At 44.2% G+C, this 18,735-nt stretch overlaps 1 protein-coding gene across 2 annotated transcripts in view; it reads left to right on the top strand.

Annotated features, from left to right (window-relative positions):
* The window catches only part of fam222ba (family with sequence similarity 222 member Ba), a 64,306-nt gene extending 47,872 nt beyond the window's left edge, over window positions 1-16,434 (top strand). For both annotated transcript variants that reach the window (XM_014197271.2, XM_014197270.2), the window contains exons 2-3: window positions 578-705; window positions 11,161-16,434. In XM_014197271.2, coding sequence (XP_014052746.2) covers window positions 624-705; window positions 11,161-12,902 — 1,824 coding nt within the window. In that variant the 5' untranslated portion in view covers window positions 578-623 and the 3' untranslated portion in view covers window positions 12,903-16,434. The remainder of the gene's footprint in view (window positions 1-577; window positions 706-11,160) is intronic.
* The last annotated feature ends 2,301 nt before the right edge of the window (window positions 16,435-18,735 follow it).

Genomic DNA, 18,735 nt, shown 5'->3' with positions numbered 1-18,735 from the left:
CACACACAGCTTCTCACTATTTAAAGTACCTTGTTGTTTTTATTTTTCATACGGTTTGGTCTCTATTACTGTGTTTGACGTCCCCTAAATGTACCGCTAAATGTACGCTACGTTGTAGCGCTAGCCTCCTGGGGCCTGGTTGGGGACCGTTGGATTGATGTGGTACTTACTGCCATGTTTCTGCTACTGCTCTCTGGAGTGGCTTCTTTGAGTGGAGTGAAACACACACACACACACACACACACTCATTCATATAAGGGTAATTAATTCCTCCTGCTAAGGTCTTGTAGAGGCAATGCACAGGTAGCTGCAGGGTCGTACCACCTTACCAACACAAGGGGGGGGGGGGTGTGTGTGACTGTGAAAGAGTAATTTTCAACCTGCCTATGCATATCGACAGAATTTTCCCCATGTTTTACCGCTAGCTGTTTGATGTTATAATTGAAGTGATTCACAACTGAGGGTTATATTAGCCATCCCTGTGCTGCTCTATACTATTACTGTATTTTCTCCATGTAGCATATGTGGACCGGCAGTTATGTCTGAGTTCTGACCTCCCCTCTCTCTCCCCCTGTAGTGTGAGGAGGACCCAGTGTCCCATGTTGCATTAGTGTCTGTGTGAAATGCTGGCCTGCCTGCCAGGGCCAGGTGACCTCTCCCTCCAGCTTCTCTCACACACGCAGATGAACACTGGACTTCAGAAATGTAAGTGTCTGTACTCTACTCTCCTATACACACACACACACCCCAGGTTGCTAAAATCCTTCTGCCCACCCACCCCACATCAGATGAACAGAGCTGCTGGTTGCTGACCTGGTTCTCTGTAACAGCCTTGTGTCAAAACCAAAAGAGGCGACCGAGAAAGAAAGAAAGTGTTGTGCTCCAATACAATAGATCACAATTCAGGGAGAAGTCAGGGGATGAGACTGTACTAATAACTTGCTAGAGAACGTTGTGCGCTCGCCCCCCTTCCTCCCTGTCTCGCCCCCCTTCCTCCCTGTCTCGCCCCCCTTCCTCCCTCTCTCGCCCCCTTCCTCCCTGTCCTCCCCCTAAAGACCTGTCTCCCACAGGGATGCGTTTCGGTGATAATAAGGAAGTCAATCTCGTTAGGATGAGAAACGAGGCGGACCAGGCAGCCAGTCAACAGCCAGCCACCAGCACATTGAGCAGGATGTTTGTGTGTGAACAACATGCCCTTCTCTCACACAGTCTCACCTGTCTCCACATGTGACACCACAAAACCCCACCCCTCCCTCTCTCCCCCACTTCCCCTGGGGTGAGGCGCTGGACATGTGACATACCTCTCATATACACATACACCATATGGATTATTAGGTGTCAGTCAATAGTTGTAAATCGTTTCGGTGTTTGCCGTTATTGGATTCACTTCATAGATTCCTATGGTTTACTATAAAATAACGGTTACAGTGCCCAACATGTACAACCTAAAATGAGTAACAGGACACACATGTTGTGTTGAACAATAGACACACATGCATGTCTTTCCCAGTCTTTTTGGTTCCTCAGAACTGGTGCAAAGTTCTGTAGAAAGCTTCTCAAATCTCCTATCCAGGACCTCGTAGATGACATCATAAAGGGAAGGGGATACCTAGTTAGTTGTTTAACTAAATGCATTCAACTGAAATGTGTCTTCCACATTTAACCCAGCCCCTCTGAATCAGTCATGTACTTTATTGATCAGACCCACCCAGCCCGGGTATAACCACCCCAACAGACCAGCTTCATTTAGATTCACACATCTCCCTGAGGCACAGACATTTCTAGAGAATGTCCCCTCGTACTTAGAGGAATCTCTTTCTCTCTCAGCCCCAGTCTGACCTAGTTCTGCAGCAGTTTTGTGTGTTATAAAACGCTGTCTGTCTTGCTCCGTCACTATGGCTCATCAAGACTAATTGGAAGAATCACTGTAATCAGCCTACCCCCAAGAGCACAGCAGTGCCGAGCGAGGGGGTGTCTCACTAAGTGCCAACGTCCGCCATGTTATTTTGTTCCCTCTACTCTGGCAGGAAGGCATGTGACAGAGTACAGTGGAACGGTTCTGAAAAGGTCCACTCCGAAAATTCAAAAAAATTAAGTAAATCTGAGTGGGGTTTCTTATGTCTGTCACCTGCTCCACTGCTGCTGTGTTCTGTGACGCGCAGAAGGGCTGAAAATTAAAGTTGGATTTGTTTTTCTCCCTGATAGTCTGGTGTGATCCATTTTGTTGATTGGAGCTATTCTGAAGGAAATGTGGATGTGGAATTGTTCTCTTTCTCACTAAACTAAACTAGTTCTTGTTCATTATCTTCTCACATAAGAATCCCCCTCTTCATCTGCTAGACTTGATAATAAGGAAGGCGTTGTTACATCAAAATCCAACTGAGATATTTCAAAAGGGTTTTATTCTTTCTTCAGACCACCCCTTTCAAACAACAACTGATAAATATGTGTTCTCCCCTGTTCTTCTGCCTCTTTCCCATGTCAGAGCTCCCTATGGAGCTGCTCCCATGACGATATCTGGAATCCAGAGCTGTTTGTGTGTTTAAAGGCGTCCACATGATTCCCAACCGAAACAGTTTGTGCATATATTATGACGACATTGTGTGACGTTGTTGTTCGTTTGGGACTTGGGTAAGGTTTTTTTTGGCTGTCTGGGCACACAAAAACATTTTCTTGAGACGAGCCAAAGTCTGGAGACGAAGTCTACCCCCCTTCGCCGGGATTGGTCAACAGTAGGGAATTCTTCAATAAAGTCTGTCATTCAATGAGAGACGACTTGTTTTCATGCACAATTGTTCATTGAGCACTTCTGCACCAAACATCTTAGTCACGCAATTTTTCATCTAAGATCTCTGCAAAAACATCAGTTAATGACATATTTCTTGAGTTATCCTAGAATTAATCTGACTATTTTGCGTAGGTGTATACTGGCTACGGCATCTCAAAATGGACAAACAGTACTATTGTGGCTTTGTATTAGTTTTTCAAGTGAACATCTTTTAAGGGAGTAGGCGAACACACTCGTTTGGTACTGATGCATGCTGATGCCTTAAGGCATCTGTCCCATAGAATAGGGACTGTCACACAGAGCCAAAGGGTCCTGTCTATAGCGCCCTGGTTGGTCACACAGAGCCACAGTGCCCTGGTTGGTCACACAGAGCCACAGGGTCCTGGTTGGTCACACAGAGCCACAGGGTCCTGTCTACAGTGCCCTGGTTGGTCACGCAGAGCCACAGGGTCCTGTCTACAGGGCCCTCGTTGGTCACGGAGCCACAGGGTCTTGTCTGCAGGGTCCTGGTTGGTCACACAGAGCCACAGGGTCCTGGTTGGTCACACAGAGCCACAGGGTCCTGGTTGGTCTCGCAGAGCCATAGGGTCCTGTCTACAGCGCCCTGGTTGGTCACACAGAGCCACAGGGTCCTGTCGACAGCTCCCTGGTTGGTCACACAGAGCCACAGCGTCCTGGTTGGTGTCACAGAGCCACAGCGTCCTGTCTACAGCTCCCTGGTTGGTCACACAGAGCCACAGGGCCCTGGTTGGTCACACAGGGCCCTGGCTGACCTCAGAGCGACAGGGTCCTGTCTACACCGCCCTGGTTGGTCACACAGAGCCACGGCCCTGGTTGGTCACTCGGAGCCACAGGGTCCCGCGAAGCCACGGGGTCCTGGTTGGTCACGCGGAGCCACGGGGTCTAACAAGGCTTCTTTAGTGATGTAGCCTGGAGATTGATGGCCTGCTATCTACATGCCACAGAACACATTTTCTCTCTGACATAATTTTTTATGTTAAGTGTGACACTGAAGAAACATGTTGGACTTGGGACTGTTATTTTTTACCCCAAAGGTGAGGAGTGTCATCAGTGGTAAGGGGAATATGTATTCAGTATCTTGAGAAATTCTTATTGAAAGGAACTAAGGAGTAGAGCAGGGCAGTATGAACAAAAAGTTGTATCATAAATTGACCCATTTTGCTCTAAAGAGACATTTTATTTGTCACATTATGCACAGTTACTTTCAAATAGTGGCAGGGCTCTAGACTGACTTTTTCAGTTTTTATTTATTTTATTTTAATTCACCTTTTTATTTAACCAGGTAGGCCAGTTGAGAACAAGTCCTCATTTACAACTGCGACCTGGCCAAGATAAAGCAAAGCAGTGCGACAAAAACAACAGAGTTACACATAAACAAACGTACAGTCAATAACACTATAGAAAAATATATATACAGTGTGTGCAAATGTAGAAGAGTAGGGAGGTAAGGCAATAAATAGGCCATAGAGGCAAAATAATTACAATTTAGCATTAACACTGGCGTGATTGATGTGCAAGTAGAGATACTGGGGTGCAAAAGGGCAAGAAGATAAATAACAATATACAGATTTACAGATTGGCTATGTACAGTGATCGGTAAGCTGCTCTGACAGCTGATGCTTAAAGTTAGAGAGGGAGATATGTCTCCAGCTTTACTGATTTTTGCAATTCGTTCCAGTCATTGGCAGCAGAGAACTGGAAGGATAGGCGGCCAAAGGAGGTGTTGGCTTTGGGGATGACCAGTGAAATATACCTGCTGGAGCGTGTGTTACGGGTGGGTGTTGCTATTGTGCCAAGTAAGACATTAAATAAGTTTGCTATTTCATCTGACATGTTCAGGGACTGCATGATGGATATTTTGATTTGCAGAATGTCAAAATTGTATCCAGAATGGGCAGATTTATTTTAGTCTTTAGAAATGAATTTGCCTGTATATTGATGCATTTTTGTGCATATTGGCTTACGCTATATGTTACATAATTCCCCACATGAGGAAGTGGGAACTCAAAACACATTAGCTAGATTGCTAACCCTAAATGATATTGTTGCTATATAATGCTGAGCGATTAGTGCTTCTTGAGGTCTGTTTGGTTTCGGTTCGATTCTATATTTTTTTCCTTCACAGATTTTGGTTTCGATAATTTTTTTAAACATTTAATGCACTATGGATTATGTGGGCAAAATGCTGTAACGACACAATAAAACAATTCAGTAAAAGTCCCACGATGGTAGTGACTGGCCATCATTTATTCACATTACTTTAATTTAACAAATTCCATTTTTATTTGATTACTTTATTATTTCATTTCAAGTCATCTCATCTCTAGAGCTACTGCCTATTCTTTCTGACAAAATCACTATTTTAATAGTTCTTTAAAGTAAATAAGGCATACTTTTATTACTGCTGAATACCAACTATCAATCACTTAGATCATGTATTTTCAAGTAGAGAACTCACGAAGCAACTGCCCTCTTATCCCTCTTGATCACACATTCTTCTGTCCCCTCCATGTCTTCCCCACACTAACCTAACATGGCAGGCATAAAAGAAACACACAAACCGGACAAGTAGGCACGTAATGGATTATGGTCATCGTAAGCAAAATGTTGGTTTTAAAAATAAAACAAAATGCTCTAATGTACAGTGCATTCGGAAAGTATTCAAACGCCTTGACTTTTTCCACATTTTGTTAAGTTACAGCCTTATTCTAAAATGGATGAAATAGTTTTTTTCACATCAGTCTACACACAATACCCCATAGTGACAAAGCAAAACATTTTTTTTTGCAAATGTATTAAAAATAACAAACTGAAATATAACATTTGCATAAGTATTCAGACCCTTCACTCAGTACTTTATTGAAGCACCTTTGGCAGTGATTACAGCCTCGAGTCTTATTGGGTATGACGCTACAAGCTTGGCACACCTGTATTTGGGCAGTTTCTCCCATTCTTCTCTGCAGATCCTCCCAAGTTCTGTCAGTTTGTATGGGGAGCGTCACTGCACAGCTATTTTCAGGTCTCTCCAGAGATGTTCGGTCGGGTTCAAGTCTGTGCTCTGGCTGGGCCACTCAAGGACATTCAGAGGCTTGTCCTGAAGCCACTCCTGCGTTGTCTTGGCTGTGTGCTTAGGGTCGTTGTCCTGTTGGAAGTTGAACCTTCTCCCCAGTCAGGTCCTGAGCGCTCTGGAGCAGGCTTTCGTCAGGGATCTCTCTGTACTTTGCTCCGTTCATCTTTCCCTTAATCCTGTCTAGTCTCCCACTCCCTGCCGCTGAAAAACATCCCCACAGCATGATGCTGCCACCACCATGCTTCATAGTAGGATTGTGCCATGTTTCCTCCTGACGTGACATTTGGCATTCAGGCTAAAGACTTCAATCATGGTTTCATCAGACCAGAGAATCTTGTTTCTCATGGTCTGAGAGTACTTTAGGTGCCTTTTGGCAAACTCCAAGTGCCTGTCATGTGCCTTTTACTGAGGAGTGGCTTCTGTCCAGCCACTCTACCATAAAGGCCTGATTGGTGGAGTGCTGCAGAGATGGTTGTCCTTCTGGAAGGTTCTTCTCCACAGAGGAACTGTAACTGTTCCTCTCCCCCGATTACTCATTTTGGCCAGGAGGCCAGCTCTAGGAAGAGTCTTGGTGGTTCCAAACTACTTCAGTTTAAGAATGATGGAGACCACTGTGTTCTTGGACCTTCAATGCTGCAGATTTTTTTTTTGCCACCCTTCCCCAGATCTGTGCCTCGACACAATCCTGTCTCAGAGTTCTACGGACAATTCCTTCAACCTCATAGCTTGGTTTTTGCTCTGATATGCACTGTCAACTGTGGGACCTTTATATAGACGGGTGTGTGCCTTTCCAAATCATGTCCAATGAATTGAATTTACCACAGGTTGTAGAAACATCTCAAGGATGATCAATGGAAACAGGATGCACCTGAGCTCAATTTTGAGTCTCATAGCAAAGGGTCGGAATACTTATGTAAATAAGGTATTTCTGTTTTTAATTTTTAATACATTTGCAAAAATGTCTAAACCTGTTTTTGCTTTGTCATTATGCAGTATTATGTGTAGATTGAGGACATGTTTTTATTTAATCAATTTTAGAATAAGGTTGTAACGTAACAAAAGGGGAAGGGGTCTGAATACTTTCCGAATGCACTGTATATTCCACGGTTAGCTCTAATTCGTGTTCCCATGCACCATGCTAAGTACAGTAGAATCAGCTAGTGTCCACTGTCCTATACGTTTACCTAAGTTACTAGCCTATGGTGGATCTGTCCTATACGTTTACCTAAGTTACTAGCCTATGGTGGATCTGTCCTATACGTTTACCTAAGTTACTAGCCTATGGTGGATCTGTCCTATACGTTTACCTAAGTTACTAGCCTATGGTGGATCTGTCCTATACGTTTACCTAAGTTACTAGCCTATGGTGGATCTGTCCTATACGTTTACCTAAGTTACTAGCCTATGGTGGATCTGTCCTATACGTTTACCTAAGTTACTAGCCTATAGTGGATCTGTCCTATACGTTTACCTAAGTTACTAGCCTATAGTGGATCTGTACTATACGTTTACCTAAGTTACTAGCCTATAGTGGATCTGTCCTATACGTTTACTTAAGTTACTAGCCTAGAGTGGATCTGTCCTATACGTTTACCTAAGTTACTAGCCTATGGTGGATCTGTCCTATACGTTTACCTAAGTTACTAGCCTATGGTGGATCTGTCCTATACGTTTACCTAAGTTACTAGCCTATGGTGGATCTGTCCTATACGTTTACCTAAGTTACTAGCCTATAGTGGATCTGTCCTATACGTTTACCTAAGTTACTAGCCTATGGTGGATCTGTCCTATACGTTTACCTAAGTTACTAGCCTATGGTGGATCTGTCCTATACGTTTACCTAAGTTACTAGCCTATGGTGGATCTGTCCTATACGTTTACCTAAGTTACTAGCCTATGGTGGATCTGTCCTATACGTTTACCTAAGTTACTAGCCTATGGTGGATCTGTCCTATACGTTTACCTAAGTTACTAGCCTATGGTGGATCTGTCCTATACGTTTACCTAAGTTACTAGCCTATGGTGGATCTGTCCTATACGTTTACCTAAGTTACTAGCCTATGGTGGATCTGTCCTATACGTTTACCTAAGTTACTAGCCTATGGTGGATCTGTCCTATACGTTTACCTAAGTTACTAGCCTATGGTGGATCTGTCCTATACGTTTACCTAAGTTACTAGCCTATGGTGGATCTGTCCTATACGTTTACCTAAGTTACTAGCCTATGGTGGATCTGTCCTATACGTTTACCTAAGTTACTAGCCTATAGTGGATCTGTCCTATACGTTTACCTAAGTTACTAGTCTATGGTGGATCTGTCCTATACGTTTCCACTGCAGTGTCTGCCTCTTCCTCATTAGCATCTCTTTCCCCTCCCGTCCTTTTCCTCTGTGCGTTTGTGTACAAGGGAGAGTCGTTTAAAGTTACGAGCTAGCAGGTTGCCATTAAGAGTCCAGGCCAGGGCAGCATTTATTTATCATTGGGGGAGAGAGACTGAGGACAGATGTTAAATAGATGAGAACACACACACACACAATACCTGTGAAATGTTAAGGGCTGTCTGAGCAGATGAGAGGAGTGGGTCAAGTACATACTGGAACACACAGAAACAGCTTTTCGTCAGACTGAGTCAGAGCTCAAATGCCTGGAAAGTGGAAATGGCCACCCGGGTCTTCTACAGAACAGAGAAGAGAAGGAAGCATGTAGAGATAAGAGAGAAGTACAGCAAATGGAGCAGGCAGAAACATTTTACTCTCTCAGTAACTACTTTACCGAAGGGGCTGCATGGGAAGATACTGAGATCTGAAGTAGATGGCGACTACGTTCGCTCTGTCAGCATAACGAGTCTCTTGCTGTTTAAATTAAGTCTCTTGTCTTATCATTATGGAACACTCAGAGAGAGCAGTGTAACATTGAAAAAAGGGACGAAGAAGCCTTAATTGTCATTGCTGTATGGCTCTGATGTCTGATTCAATATCCTGCTACTGTGTGATACATTTTTCATTTAAAACAGCGTGAGCCTTTGGCCTCCCTACTGTTTAAATGTTGTTTCGGTGAAAACTGTAGTTTGAATAAGAACCTGTGTGTGTCTTACTGAGCGTTCAGTAGTTTTCCTATCCATCTCTCCAAGGATCTGTTCAGCTGGAGGTCACACAGATGTGCCCGTAGCCACATGCACAGTGCACACACAGTATTGTACAGTTTAGCTAACTTGATTTGATCTTCCTGTCATTGAATGGAGAGATGGCTCATGGAGGTCATTAGTAATCTCTGCAACAAAAGTTACAAAGGTGTGACTGGCTGGCTGGGCAGGCGTTGCGGTTGTGTCTGTGCTCTGTTTGCTTACCCAGGCATTAAGTCAGAAGAAGGAATTAAGCAGCCAGTGATTGAGAGTGTTGAGCTCAAACGCCTGGCCCAGACCCCTGCATTAATGAGCAGTTAGTCACCCCCCACCACACCCGCCAATGCCACCCCGGCCCCTCTCATTGACACCCTTTGTTTCCTGCTCACTAATAGAGGATGAATTAGTCCGTTGGCATGACTTCCTTGTGCCACCGCCGTGCCAATGCCTGTCCTCACAGCTCAGCTCTCTGCCTTGTGCCACTGGTGCCTAGCCCACTCACTCTGCATGCTGCCTGTGAGGCTGAGCAGAGGAGAGGAAGATGGAAAGAGACTTTCAGCTAGACGAAAGACATTAGGAGATGTGTCTGCTAAAAAGGAACCTGTTAGCATTCCAGTGAAGGACAGAACTAGCCACCCTCCAATAAACACTACCTTCTTTTTTTTTTTTTTACCCGCGTATTTAATAGAAGAATGTTGTATGAGATATATTTTGTTTTTCTATTCAATAATTCTAAGTAGTGCACTATATAGGGAATAGGGTGCAATTTAGGATGCAACCTGTGTGTATGTTTAGGTCAGGCTGGCTGGGCCAGGAGGCTGTGAGGCCCAGGGCTCAGCCTGGAGAGGGGATGCTTGGTGAGGCTGCAGATACAGAGCCTCTCCTCAGTCCAGATCACAATGGCTGGAGGCAGGTCCCTTTCTCTAATATAACATTATTACTGACTTCTATAGTTGGGGAAGAAAATGGGTCTCATTGAGTGACCGTGCAAGACTAAAACACGCAATCACATTAACACATGCTAAACACACACACAAGACACACCTTATCAGTCTCTCTCACACACACACACTACAGCATCGGCACACACACTGGGGCATTGTTAAATATAGCCAGTGAGGTGCTTAACAGCTGTAACAAATGACTGTCAGAGGGCTCAGTGGTGTTCCGGAGATCACAGAGATGCTGTGTGATTACTGTCTGCTGTCATGGAGCTGCGCCACTCTCTCTCTGCCTCTACCACTCTGCCTCCTTCATTTTCAACGTGTTGAATAAATGTAATTCTACATTTCAAAGGAAGAAAAAGAATTATCCCGTGGGGGATTCGAACCTACACAGGAAGTTGCAGCAGTTGTCAAGAACTCAGCGCTCTACACTGTGAGCTGTTTGTGCAGTCATGTTACAACTTGTGATAGTTATTTTGATTATCAGAAGGTGCCGGTGGACTTCTGGTAAGGACGCTTTTGTGAAAAAGTGTTGGATCAAGTCCAACTACATCAACAATTTTAATTGGCCTATATGGAATCTGTTACCAGATGTAATTATGTACTCAGCTGGTCGTCCTCAGGCCAACCTGGCACAATTAGCCACTATGCTATGAGAAAAGCTAGCAGCTAGCCATTTTAGACTCAGTTATAAACCTTGGGTCTAAGCAAACGTTTGAGTATGGCTCCATTGTGGCCGGAAGCTATTGACCTCACTGTTACTGTCTGAATGACTGACAGCCCTTAACCCCTACTATGGCACTTCAGAATGTGTTGCTTGCAGGGGAATCCAGGCAAGAACTCTCTGTATGCATCCAAAATGGCACCTTATTCCCTTTAGACTGCACTATAAAGGGAATAAGATGCCATTTGGGACTCGGCTTGTGTCCCCGTGAGATATGAAATGAGAGCACTGTGCTGTTTTTCATGTTAGGTGAAGCGCTGAGATTAGGAATGTGATAATGTTGTTGAAGTCAGTCAGGTTCTGTTCTACTCAGAAGAGAACCTTAGAACCTCAGTTCAGATTATCACACATCTGCTCTTCTGATGGGAAACATGTCCTTTTGCTTTTTACCTGCGTTAACATGTTTCTCTCTCGCTTCCCCTCTTTCTCTTTGTCCTTCCCCCCCCTCACCTTCTCCCCTCCACCCCACTCTCTCTGTCTCTGTCACCCCAGGGGACACTACACAGAGGATGAGATCCGCTCAATATCCAACCCCTGCAGAATTGGATGCTTATGCTAAGAAGGTTGCCAACAACCCCCTGACCATTAAGATCTTCCCCAACAGCGTCAAGGTCCCCCAGAGGAACCACGTGCGCCGCACAGTCAACGGGCTGGATACCTCAGGCCAGCGCTACAGCCCCTACCCCCCCTCTCAGGCCAGCGCCAAGGCCGGCCTCCTTGCCATCATCAAGATGCCCGTCATCAAGGGCATCCTCAAAGACTTTGATGGCAGCCGGGTACGCCTGCACCCCTCCGAGGTCATCATGCACCCCCCTGGCCCCGGAGGGCCATACGCAGCAGCAGCCGCCTCGGCCAGCACTTTAAACCTCCACCACCCTCCTGCCCAAGGCCAGGGCATGTCCCGGCAGAGCCTGAACCCTCACCCTGGGAGCCAGACTCACCCTCAGACTCTACAACAGACTCACCCCCAGCAGCAGGGTCAGTGCCAGGTCCTCAGACACCCACCCTCCATGCCCCAGCAGCACCCCGAGCAGAGTCTGCCCAGGCCCCAGACTCTGTCCCACCCCCCAGCCCTGGGCCACCCCCAGCCTCCCTCTGGCCCCACCCTCCTGCTCCAACAGCAACAGAACCTTCAGCAGCAGGGGCAGCCTCCTCCCGGCCTTCAGGGGGGCCGGAAGCTGCCAGACGCCGACGCGCCGCCTAACGTGACCGTCTCTACCTCAACAATTCCTCTGTCCATGGCCGCCGGCCTGAACCAGGGCCGCCAGCCAGACCTGAGCAGCATCGTGCACCAGATCAACCAGTTCTGCCAAGCCCGGGCCCAGGGGGCTGGAGCCACCTCCATGTGCGAGGGCCAGATCGCCAACCCCAGCCCCATCAGCCGCAACCTCCTCATCAACGCCAGCTCCAGGTTGTCCATGCACAGCCACCCACACCCCAACGTCTGTCCCCCCGGGCTGCCCACACACCCCAACTGCATCATGTGTCCCGCAAACAAGGCTGCTGCTCCCTCTCACCCCCAAAACAACATGGCTGCCTCTAACATGATGCCTGTTTACCACAATGATATCAAACAGCAGCAGCACCAACAGCATCAACAACAGCATCAACAACAACAACATAATCACCAACAGCAGATGCGCTGGAACCAGCAGCAGTTGGCTCATCTACAGCACATGCAGCAGGATGGTGGGGGCCACCCCTGCAAGCACCCCTCTCACATGGGCTACCCCCCAGAGCTGTGTGTGGGCCAGCCATACAGCCTGAAGCCTCCTATAGAGAAGCCCACCCCCTCTCCCCCCGTCAACAACAACAACAACAATGGCATGCCTGGGGGTCCACTGGCCCACTACACCAGTGGTGGCCACTATTTCCAACAACACGCTGTGTGGAACAGCAGTATCCTGCCAACGCCCAACAGCGACAGCTCCGGGTCTCAGGACCTGGCCATGCCATTCCATGGTGGGCCCCCAGTGGGCACCACCACCCTAGACTGCGGTGGGCCCCCTGGGGGAGGCCATTACAGGCCGGGGGCGAGCTCCTCCTCCTCCGGCCAGACTAGTCTGGTGCAAACGGCAGATTACTTGGGCGGGGACTTCCAGACGCCCTGCTTCCGAGATCACAATCTGGGGCTGATGGGAAAGATGCACAGGCCTCCCATGAACAGGGTGGGGCCCGAGGTTGGCCCCGGGGACGGCAGAACCGCTCACATCCAGCACCCAGGGTACAGATAAGATAAGCTACGGCTGGTCTTGTCTACACAGCAGTTATCGAAAACAAAAACCTTCTTTTAGTCTTAAAGGAAAAATAGGAAATGTAATTAAATTAATAAATTAAGTAAAAATTTCCGCTAACATTAAAAAGAGGACAAATTAATATATAATAAAGAGCAGTGTTGGTTTTTCTTTTTCTTGGAGTCTATCTTGCAAGTGATCAATTGATTTTGTAAATGAGTGCTTTCACTAGGCACCCTCTAGGGAGCGTTTCTTATGTATGTAATTGTCATCATTCCCTACCTTTTTTCCATCCTTCCTGTCTATCAGTGTGCCTGGATCTAAGGATACAGAGTTATTTTTACTTCAGATCTGTCCTTCCTTCAATTTCTGCAGAGGATGGATGAAAACTCACTGACGCTTCATGGAGGAAAGAAAAAACATTCATTCGTTTGTTTTTACTGAGTCTTGTGGGGATTTCTCCGCTGCGATTCGTTTTTTTGGACAAGTGGCTAATGTTCCCTTTTTGCGTTTACTTCTGAAACTCGTAGTGACGTCAAGATTAAAAACCTCTTGAAATCACCTTGCAGACGAGATAATGAATGGTTCGGTGTGAAACTGAAACTATCAGTCACTGGACACTACAAAGGACAGACGGAGACACATGTACAAAGAGGCTTTTTCTTTCTTTAGAAATGTATTTATTTGTGAAATAGGACCGTTTTCTGAATCAGGTCACTGATCAAGGTTGATTCCTCGCTATCATCAAAGTATCTAATCTAATCAGGTTGATGTTTGTACAGAGTATAGATATATACTGTATAGACAGTGTAGACATCTAGATCCAGCAGGGAGCAACATACGTGGGGACTGACTGGGGGAGCTGACCAACGCTCTCTTGCTCAAAATGCTGCAATGAATTCAGGTGTCTGTTACAAACCATTTGTCACCAATGCCAATTGAGATTGGCAACATGATTGTGGATTAATATATTTTTATTTTAATGGAGTGAAAAAATAAATGAAATCTGTTCATTCTGTCTGAAGCCTTAAATGGCCAAAGTCACATAATTGACAAGGAAAACCTATTTTAAAAGATGTAATCTTATGTTTTCTATCATTTTTCGTGAACCTGAAAACAACTACTTGAATTGTTGAAATGCGATGTTCTGTTTGGCAGTTGTTTAGTGAAGGCAGTGGGCTAGTTAGCAGGACTAAACCTTTTTACTGGAGTGAAATAAATATCATTGTTACTAATGTGATGTTATTTTAGAAACTAACTATGAACCAAATCAGAGTTTTTGATCCTGAGTGTATTTTGTCTTTAATCACTAAAGGTAACTTAGTTGCTACTGATTCTGGTATGAAGTCTGCTGAAAAGACCAAATTGATCACTTGCAAGATCACTTGGAGGTTAAAGGAAATTGACTTTAACTTAAGTGAAACAGCAAATGCATTGTTTATTTTATTTTACACTGGCTTACCTACTATACTACTGTAACTTTTTAAAGTGTAATGATTGTGTGTGAATGATGCCTGCTAATGCAGGTTGAGTATAGACGTGTGTGCATGTGCGTTTTGTATGTATGCAGATGTGAGTGTGTGTCTGTACGTGAGAGTGGTAGACACACTGACCTCCACTTTCTGTTCACCTCCTTCCCTAACAGCCCTTAAAAAGCCTTAAGTATTTGGTCCTTGGACTTTCCTTTGAAAACAAGCATGGTTATAACGGAAACCCAAAATGATGATTATGAGAATGACGATTGCAAGGATACATACAGAGGACCCGCAATTTCTGTTTGTTAATTTGCCTTTTATTTTAATGGGAGTTTTTGTTGAATAGGAAAGGCAATTCCTTAGATTCTTATTTTATTACGAAAACAAGAAATTGAGTTATATTTTGTAATTATATTTTAATCCTACAGTGCCTTGCAAAAGTATTCATTCTCCTTGGATTTCTTCAAATTTGATTGTGTTACAAAGTGGGATTAAAATGGATTCAATTGTACATTTTTGTAAACATTCTATGCAAAATACTCTGTCAAAGTTTAAGATTAATAGAAATGAAATGACTAAAATATAGTCGTTGCATAAGTATTCATCTACCTGAGTCAGTACATTTTAGAAACTCCTTCGCAGCGATTACAGCTGAGAGTCTTCTGGGGTAGGTCTCTGAGCTTTACACCTATATTGTGCAATATTATAAACTGGTGGTTAGAGCCCTGAATGATGATTGTCTGAAAGCTGCGGTATATCACACTGTATACCACGGGTATGACCCCAATTTTTTTTTACTGGTCTAATTACGCTGGTAACCAGTTTATAATGGCAATAAGGCACCTTGGGGTTTTGTGGTATATTGCCAATATACCACGGCTAACGGCTGTATCCAGGCGCTCCGCGTTGCGTCGTGGTTGAGAACAGCCCTTAGCCGTGGTATATTGACCATATACCAAACCCCCTCGGGCCTTATTGCTTACTTAGCCCATTATTCTTTTCATAATTCTTCAAGCTCTGTCATGGCTAGACAGCAATTTTCAAGTCTTTTTCATAGATTTTCAGGCATATTTAAGTCAAAACTGTAACTTGCCCACTCAGGAACATTCTCTGTCGTCTTGATAAACAACTCAAGTGTACATTTGGCCTATTGTTATAAGTTATTGTCCTGCTTAAAGGTGAATTCCTCTGCCAGTATCTGGTGTAAAGTAGACTGAAGCAGGTTTTCCTCCAGGATCTTGCCTGTGCTTGGCTCCATCCCATTTCTTTTCATCCTGAAAAACTCCCCAGTATTCGCTGATGTCAACTATACCCATACCATGATGCAGCCACCACCATGCTTGAAAATAAGGAGGCAGTTACTCAGCGATGTGCTCAAAACATAAGACTTTGCATTTAGGCCAAAAAGTATATTCTTTACTGTTGTTTTTTTTTCTTCAGCTTTATTGCTTTGCCTTGTTGCACACAAGATGAATGTTTTGCAATATTTTTATTCAGTATAGTTGTATTCTTTTCACTCTGTCATTTAAGTCATTGTGGCATCACTACAAAGTTTTTGATCCATCCTCAGTTTTCTCCCATCACAGCCATCGAACTGTTTTAAAATCACTAATGGCCTCATGGTAACATCCCTGAGCAGTTTCATTCCTGTCCTGCAGCTCAGTTTAAAGGTTCACTGTATCTTTGATGTGTCTGGGTGGTTTAATCTATAATCCATAATTATTAACTTTACCATGCTTAACGAGATATTCAATGTCTGATTTGTTATTGTTACCCATCTACCAATTACTGTCCTTGTTTTAAGGCTATCGAAAAGCTCCCTGCTCTTTTTAGTTGAATCTGTGCTTGAAATTCAATACATGACTGAGGGACCTTTTATAGGTAGATATACAGTGCCTTCAAAAAATATTCAGAACCCTTGATTTTTTTCCACATTTTGTTACATTACAGCCTTCTAAAATTGATCAAAACAAATGTTTTCCACCTCATCAATTTACACACACAACCCCATAATGACAAAGCAAAAACAGGGTTTTTAGAAATGTTTGCTAATTTATTTAAAAAAAAAAAAAACGGATATCACATTTACGTAAGTATTCAGACCCTTTACTCAGTACTTTGTTGAAGCACCTTTGGCAGTGATTACAGCATCGAGTCTTCTTGGATATGACGCTACAAGCTTGGCACACCTGTATTTGGGGAGTTTCTCCCATTCTTCTCTGCAGATCCTCTCAGGTTGGATGGGGAGCGTTGCTGCACAGCTATTTTCAGATCTCTACAGAGATGTTCAAATCCGAGCTCTGACTGGGCCACTGAAAAACATCCCCACAGCATGATGCTGCCACCACCATGCCTCACCGTAGGGATGTTGCCAGGTTTCTTCGACGTGACACTTGGCATTCAGGCCAAAAAGTTCAATCTTGGTTTCATCAGACCAGAGAATCTTGTTTCTAATGGTCTGAGAGTCCTCTAGGTGCCTTTTGGCAAACTCCAAGTGGGCTGTCACGTGCCTTTTACTGAGGAACGACTTCCGTCTGGCCACTCTACCATAAAGGCCTGATTGGTGGAGTGCTGCAGAGATGTTTGTCCTTCTGGAAGGTTCTCCCATCTCCACAGAGGAACTCTAGCTCTGTCAGAGTGACCATCGGGTTCTTGGTCACCTCCCTGACCAAAGCCCTTCTCCCCCGATTGCTAAGTTTGGCCGTGCGGCCAGCTCTAGGAATGGTCTTGGTGGTTCCAAATTTCTTCCATTTTAAGAATGGTGGAGGCCGCTGTGTTCTTGAGGGACCTTCAATGCTGCAGACATTTTTTGGTACTCTTCCTCAGATCTGTGCCTCGGTACAATCCTGTCTCGGAACTCTACGGACAATTCCTTCGACCTGATGGCTTGATTTTTGCACTGTCAACTCTGGGACCTTTATATAGGCAGATGTGTGCCTTTCCAATCATTTGAATTTACCCCAGGTGGACTCTAATCAAGTTGTAGAAACATCTCAAGGATAATCAATGGAAACAGGATGCACCAGAGCTCACAGCAAAAGGTCTGAATACTTATGTAAATAAGGTATTTCTGTTTTTTATTTGTAATAAATGTGGAAAAAGTCAAGGGGTCTGATTACTTTCTAAAGGCACTGTATGTATGAGGGAAAGTGGAAGGGTTAGTCATTCAAAAATCATGTCAACCCCTTGTATTTCACACAGTGAGTCCATGTAATTATGTGATATTTTTTTAAGCCACATTTTTATCCTGAACTAATTTATGCTTGCCTGAGCAAAGGGGCTTCATTTTTCTCCCACTTTGGCACTACAGAGAATTTTGAGTAGATTGTTGGAAGAAAAAACAGGACAAATCCATTTTAATCCCACTTTGTAACACAAAATGTGAAGAAGACCAAGGGGTCTGAATACTTCTGCAAGCCACTGTATGTGTAGTTACTGGGCTGTAACAAACCATTTTTTCCCCCAGTTTCAAAGCTTCAGTTGTGACTCGTTTATAATACTTGATTTTCTTGTTGTTTAAAAAATGGTCGTCTTTGTTTCCTTTACTGTTGCTGTGAAATGGAGGAAGGCTTAATAAGTCTTTTTTTTACATGTCACTCTGTGGCTGTACGACAGATAAAAAGGCGAGAGAGTGAGAGTTGTGCTACTCTTTTTGTAATATTGTAATAATAAAATAAAGTTCTAATTTATGCTTGGAAATGAGTGTTCTATGGATGTCCTGTTCTTTTGATGCCCAAATGCCGTTTCTCCTATTTGATGAGTCGTACAGAACTTGCAAATTTGAGTATTTGAAATGCATATGCTCACAACTTTTCATTCAATGAGAACAGATGGAGGAAATTGGACATTCTTTCACCTTATGTTTGTCTCCAAACCATATACCTGTCTGCTCACTGCCCTACAAATCTGCATGGGTTACCCCCTGAGTGCTTGAATTATTTCTTTAGATCAGACAGTTTTTTACCCCCCCATTTGAGTCCCTGAGATTTAATTTCAACAGTACTGTGTGTGAAATAAAGTTTTACCTACATCATCATCACACAGTCATTGATTTTTAGGTAGCACCTCATCTCCGCATCAATCAGGAACAGAAACCTAAATGTAACAGTTACTGCAATTGGACGTAGTTAGGAAGTCAACAATCAATCAATGATTCAAGAGGCTATACAGTACATAGGCCTACACACCTTGTGCCTCACATTGCCGTTTAACTGTGACAGCTGGTATACAAAGCGGTGATTGCACCAATTTCATTCAGTGCTTTGACTGCTTTCCTACTGTATCAAAGCGATCCGGTGTAAAATAGCGACAGGAAGTCACGTAGCCAGAGCAAGCTGTCTGTGAAATCGAGAAATCTG

This window comes from Salmo salar, chromosome ssa04 (assembly GCF_905237065.1).
Source record: "Salmo salar chromosome ssa04, Ssal_v3.1, whole genome shotgun sequence".
Classification (NCBI taxonomy): domain Eukaryota; kingdom Metazoa; phylum Chordata; class Actinopteri; order Salmoniformes; family Salmonidae; genus Salmo; species Salmo salar.
Note: the sequence above shows the minus strand (reverse complement) of the source record. Positions and strands in the feature narration are given on the sequence as shown.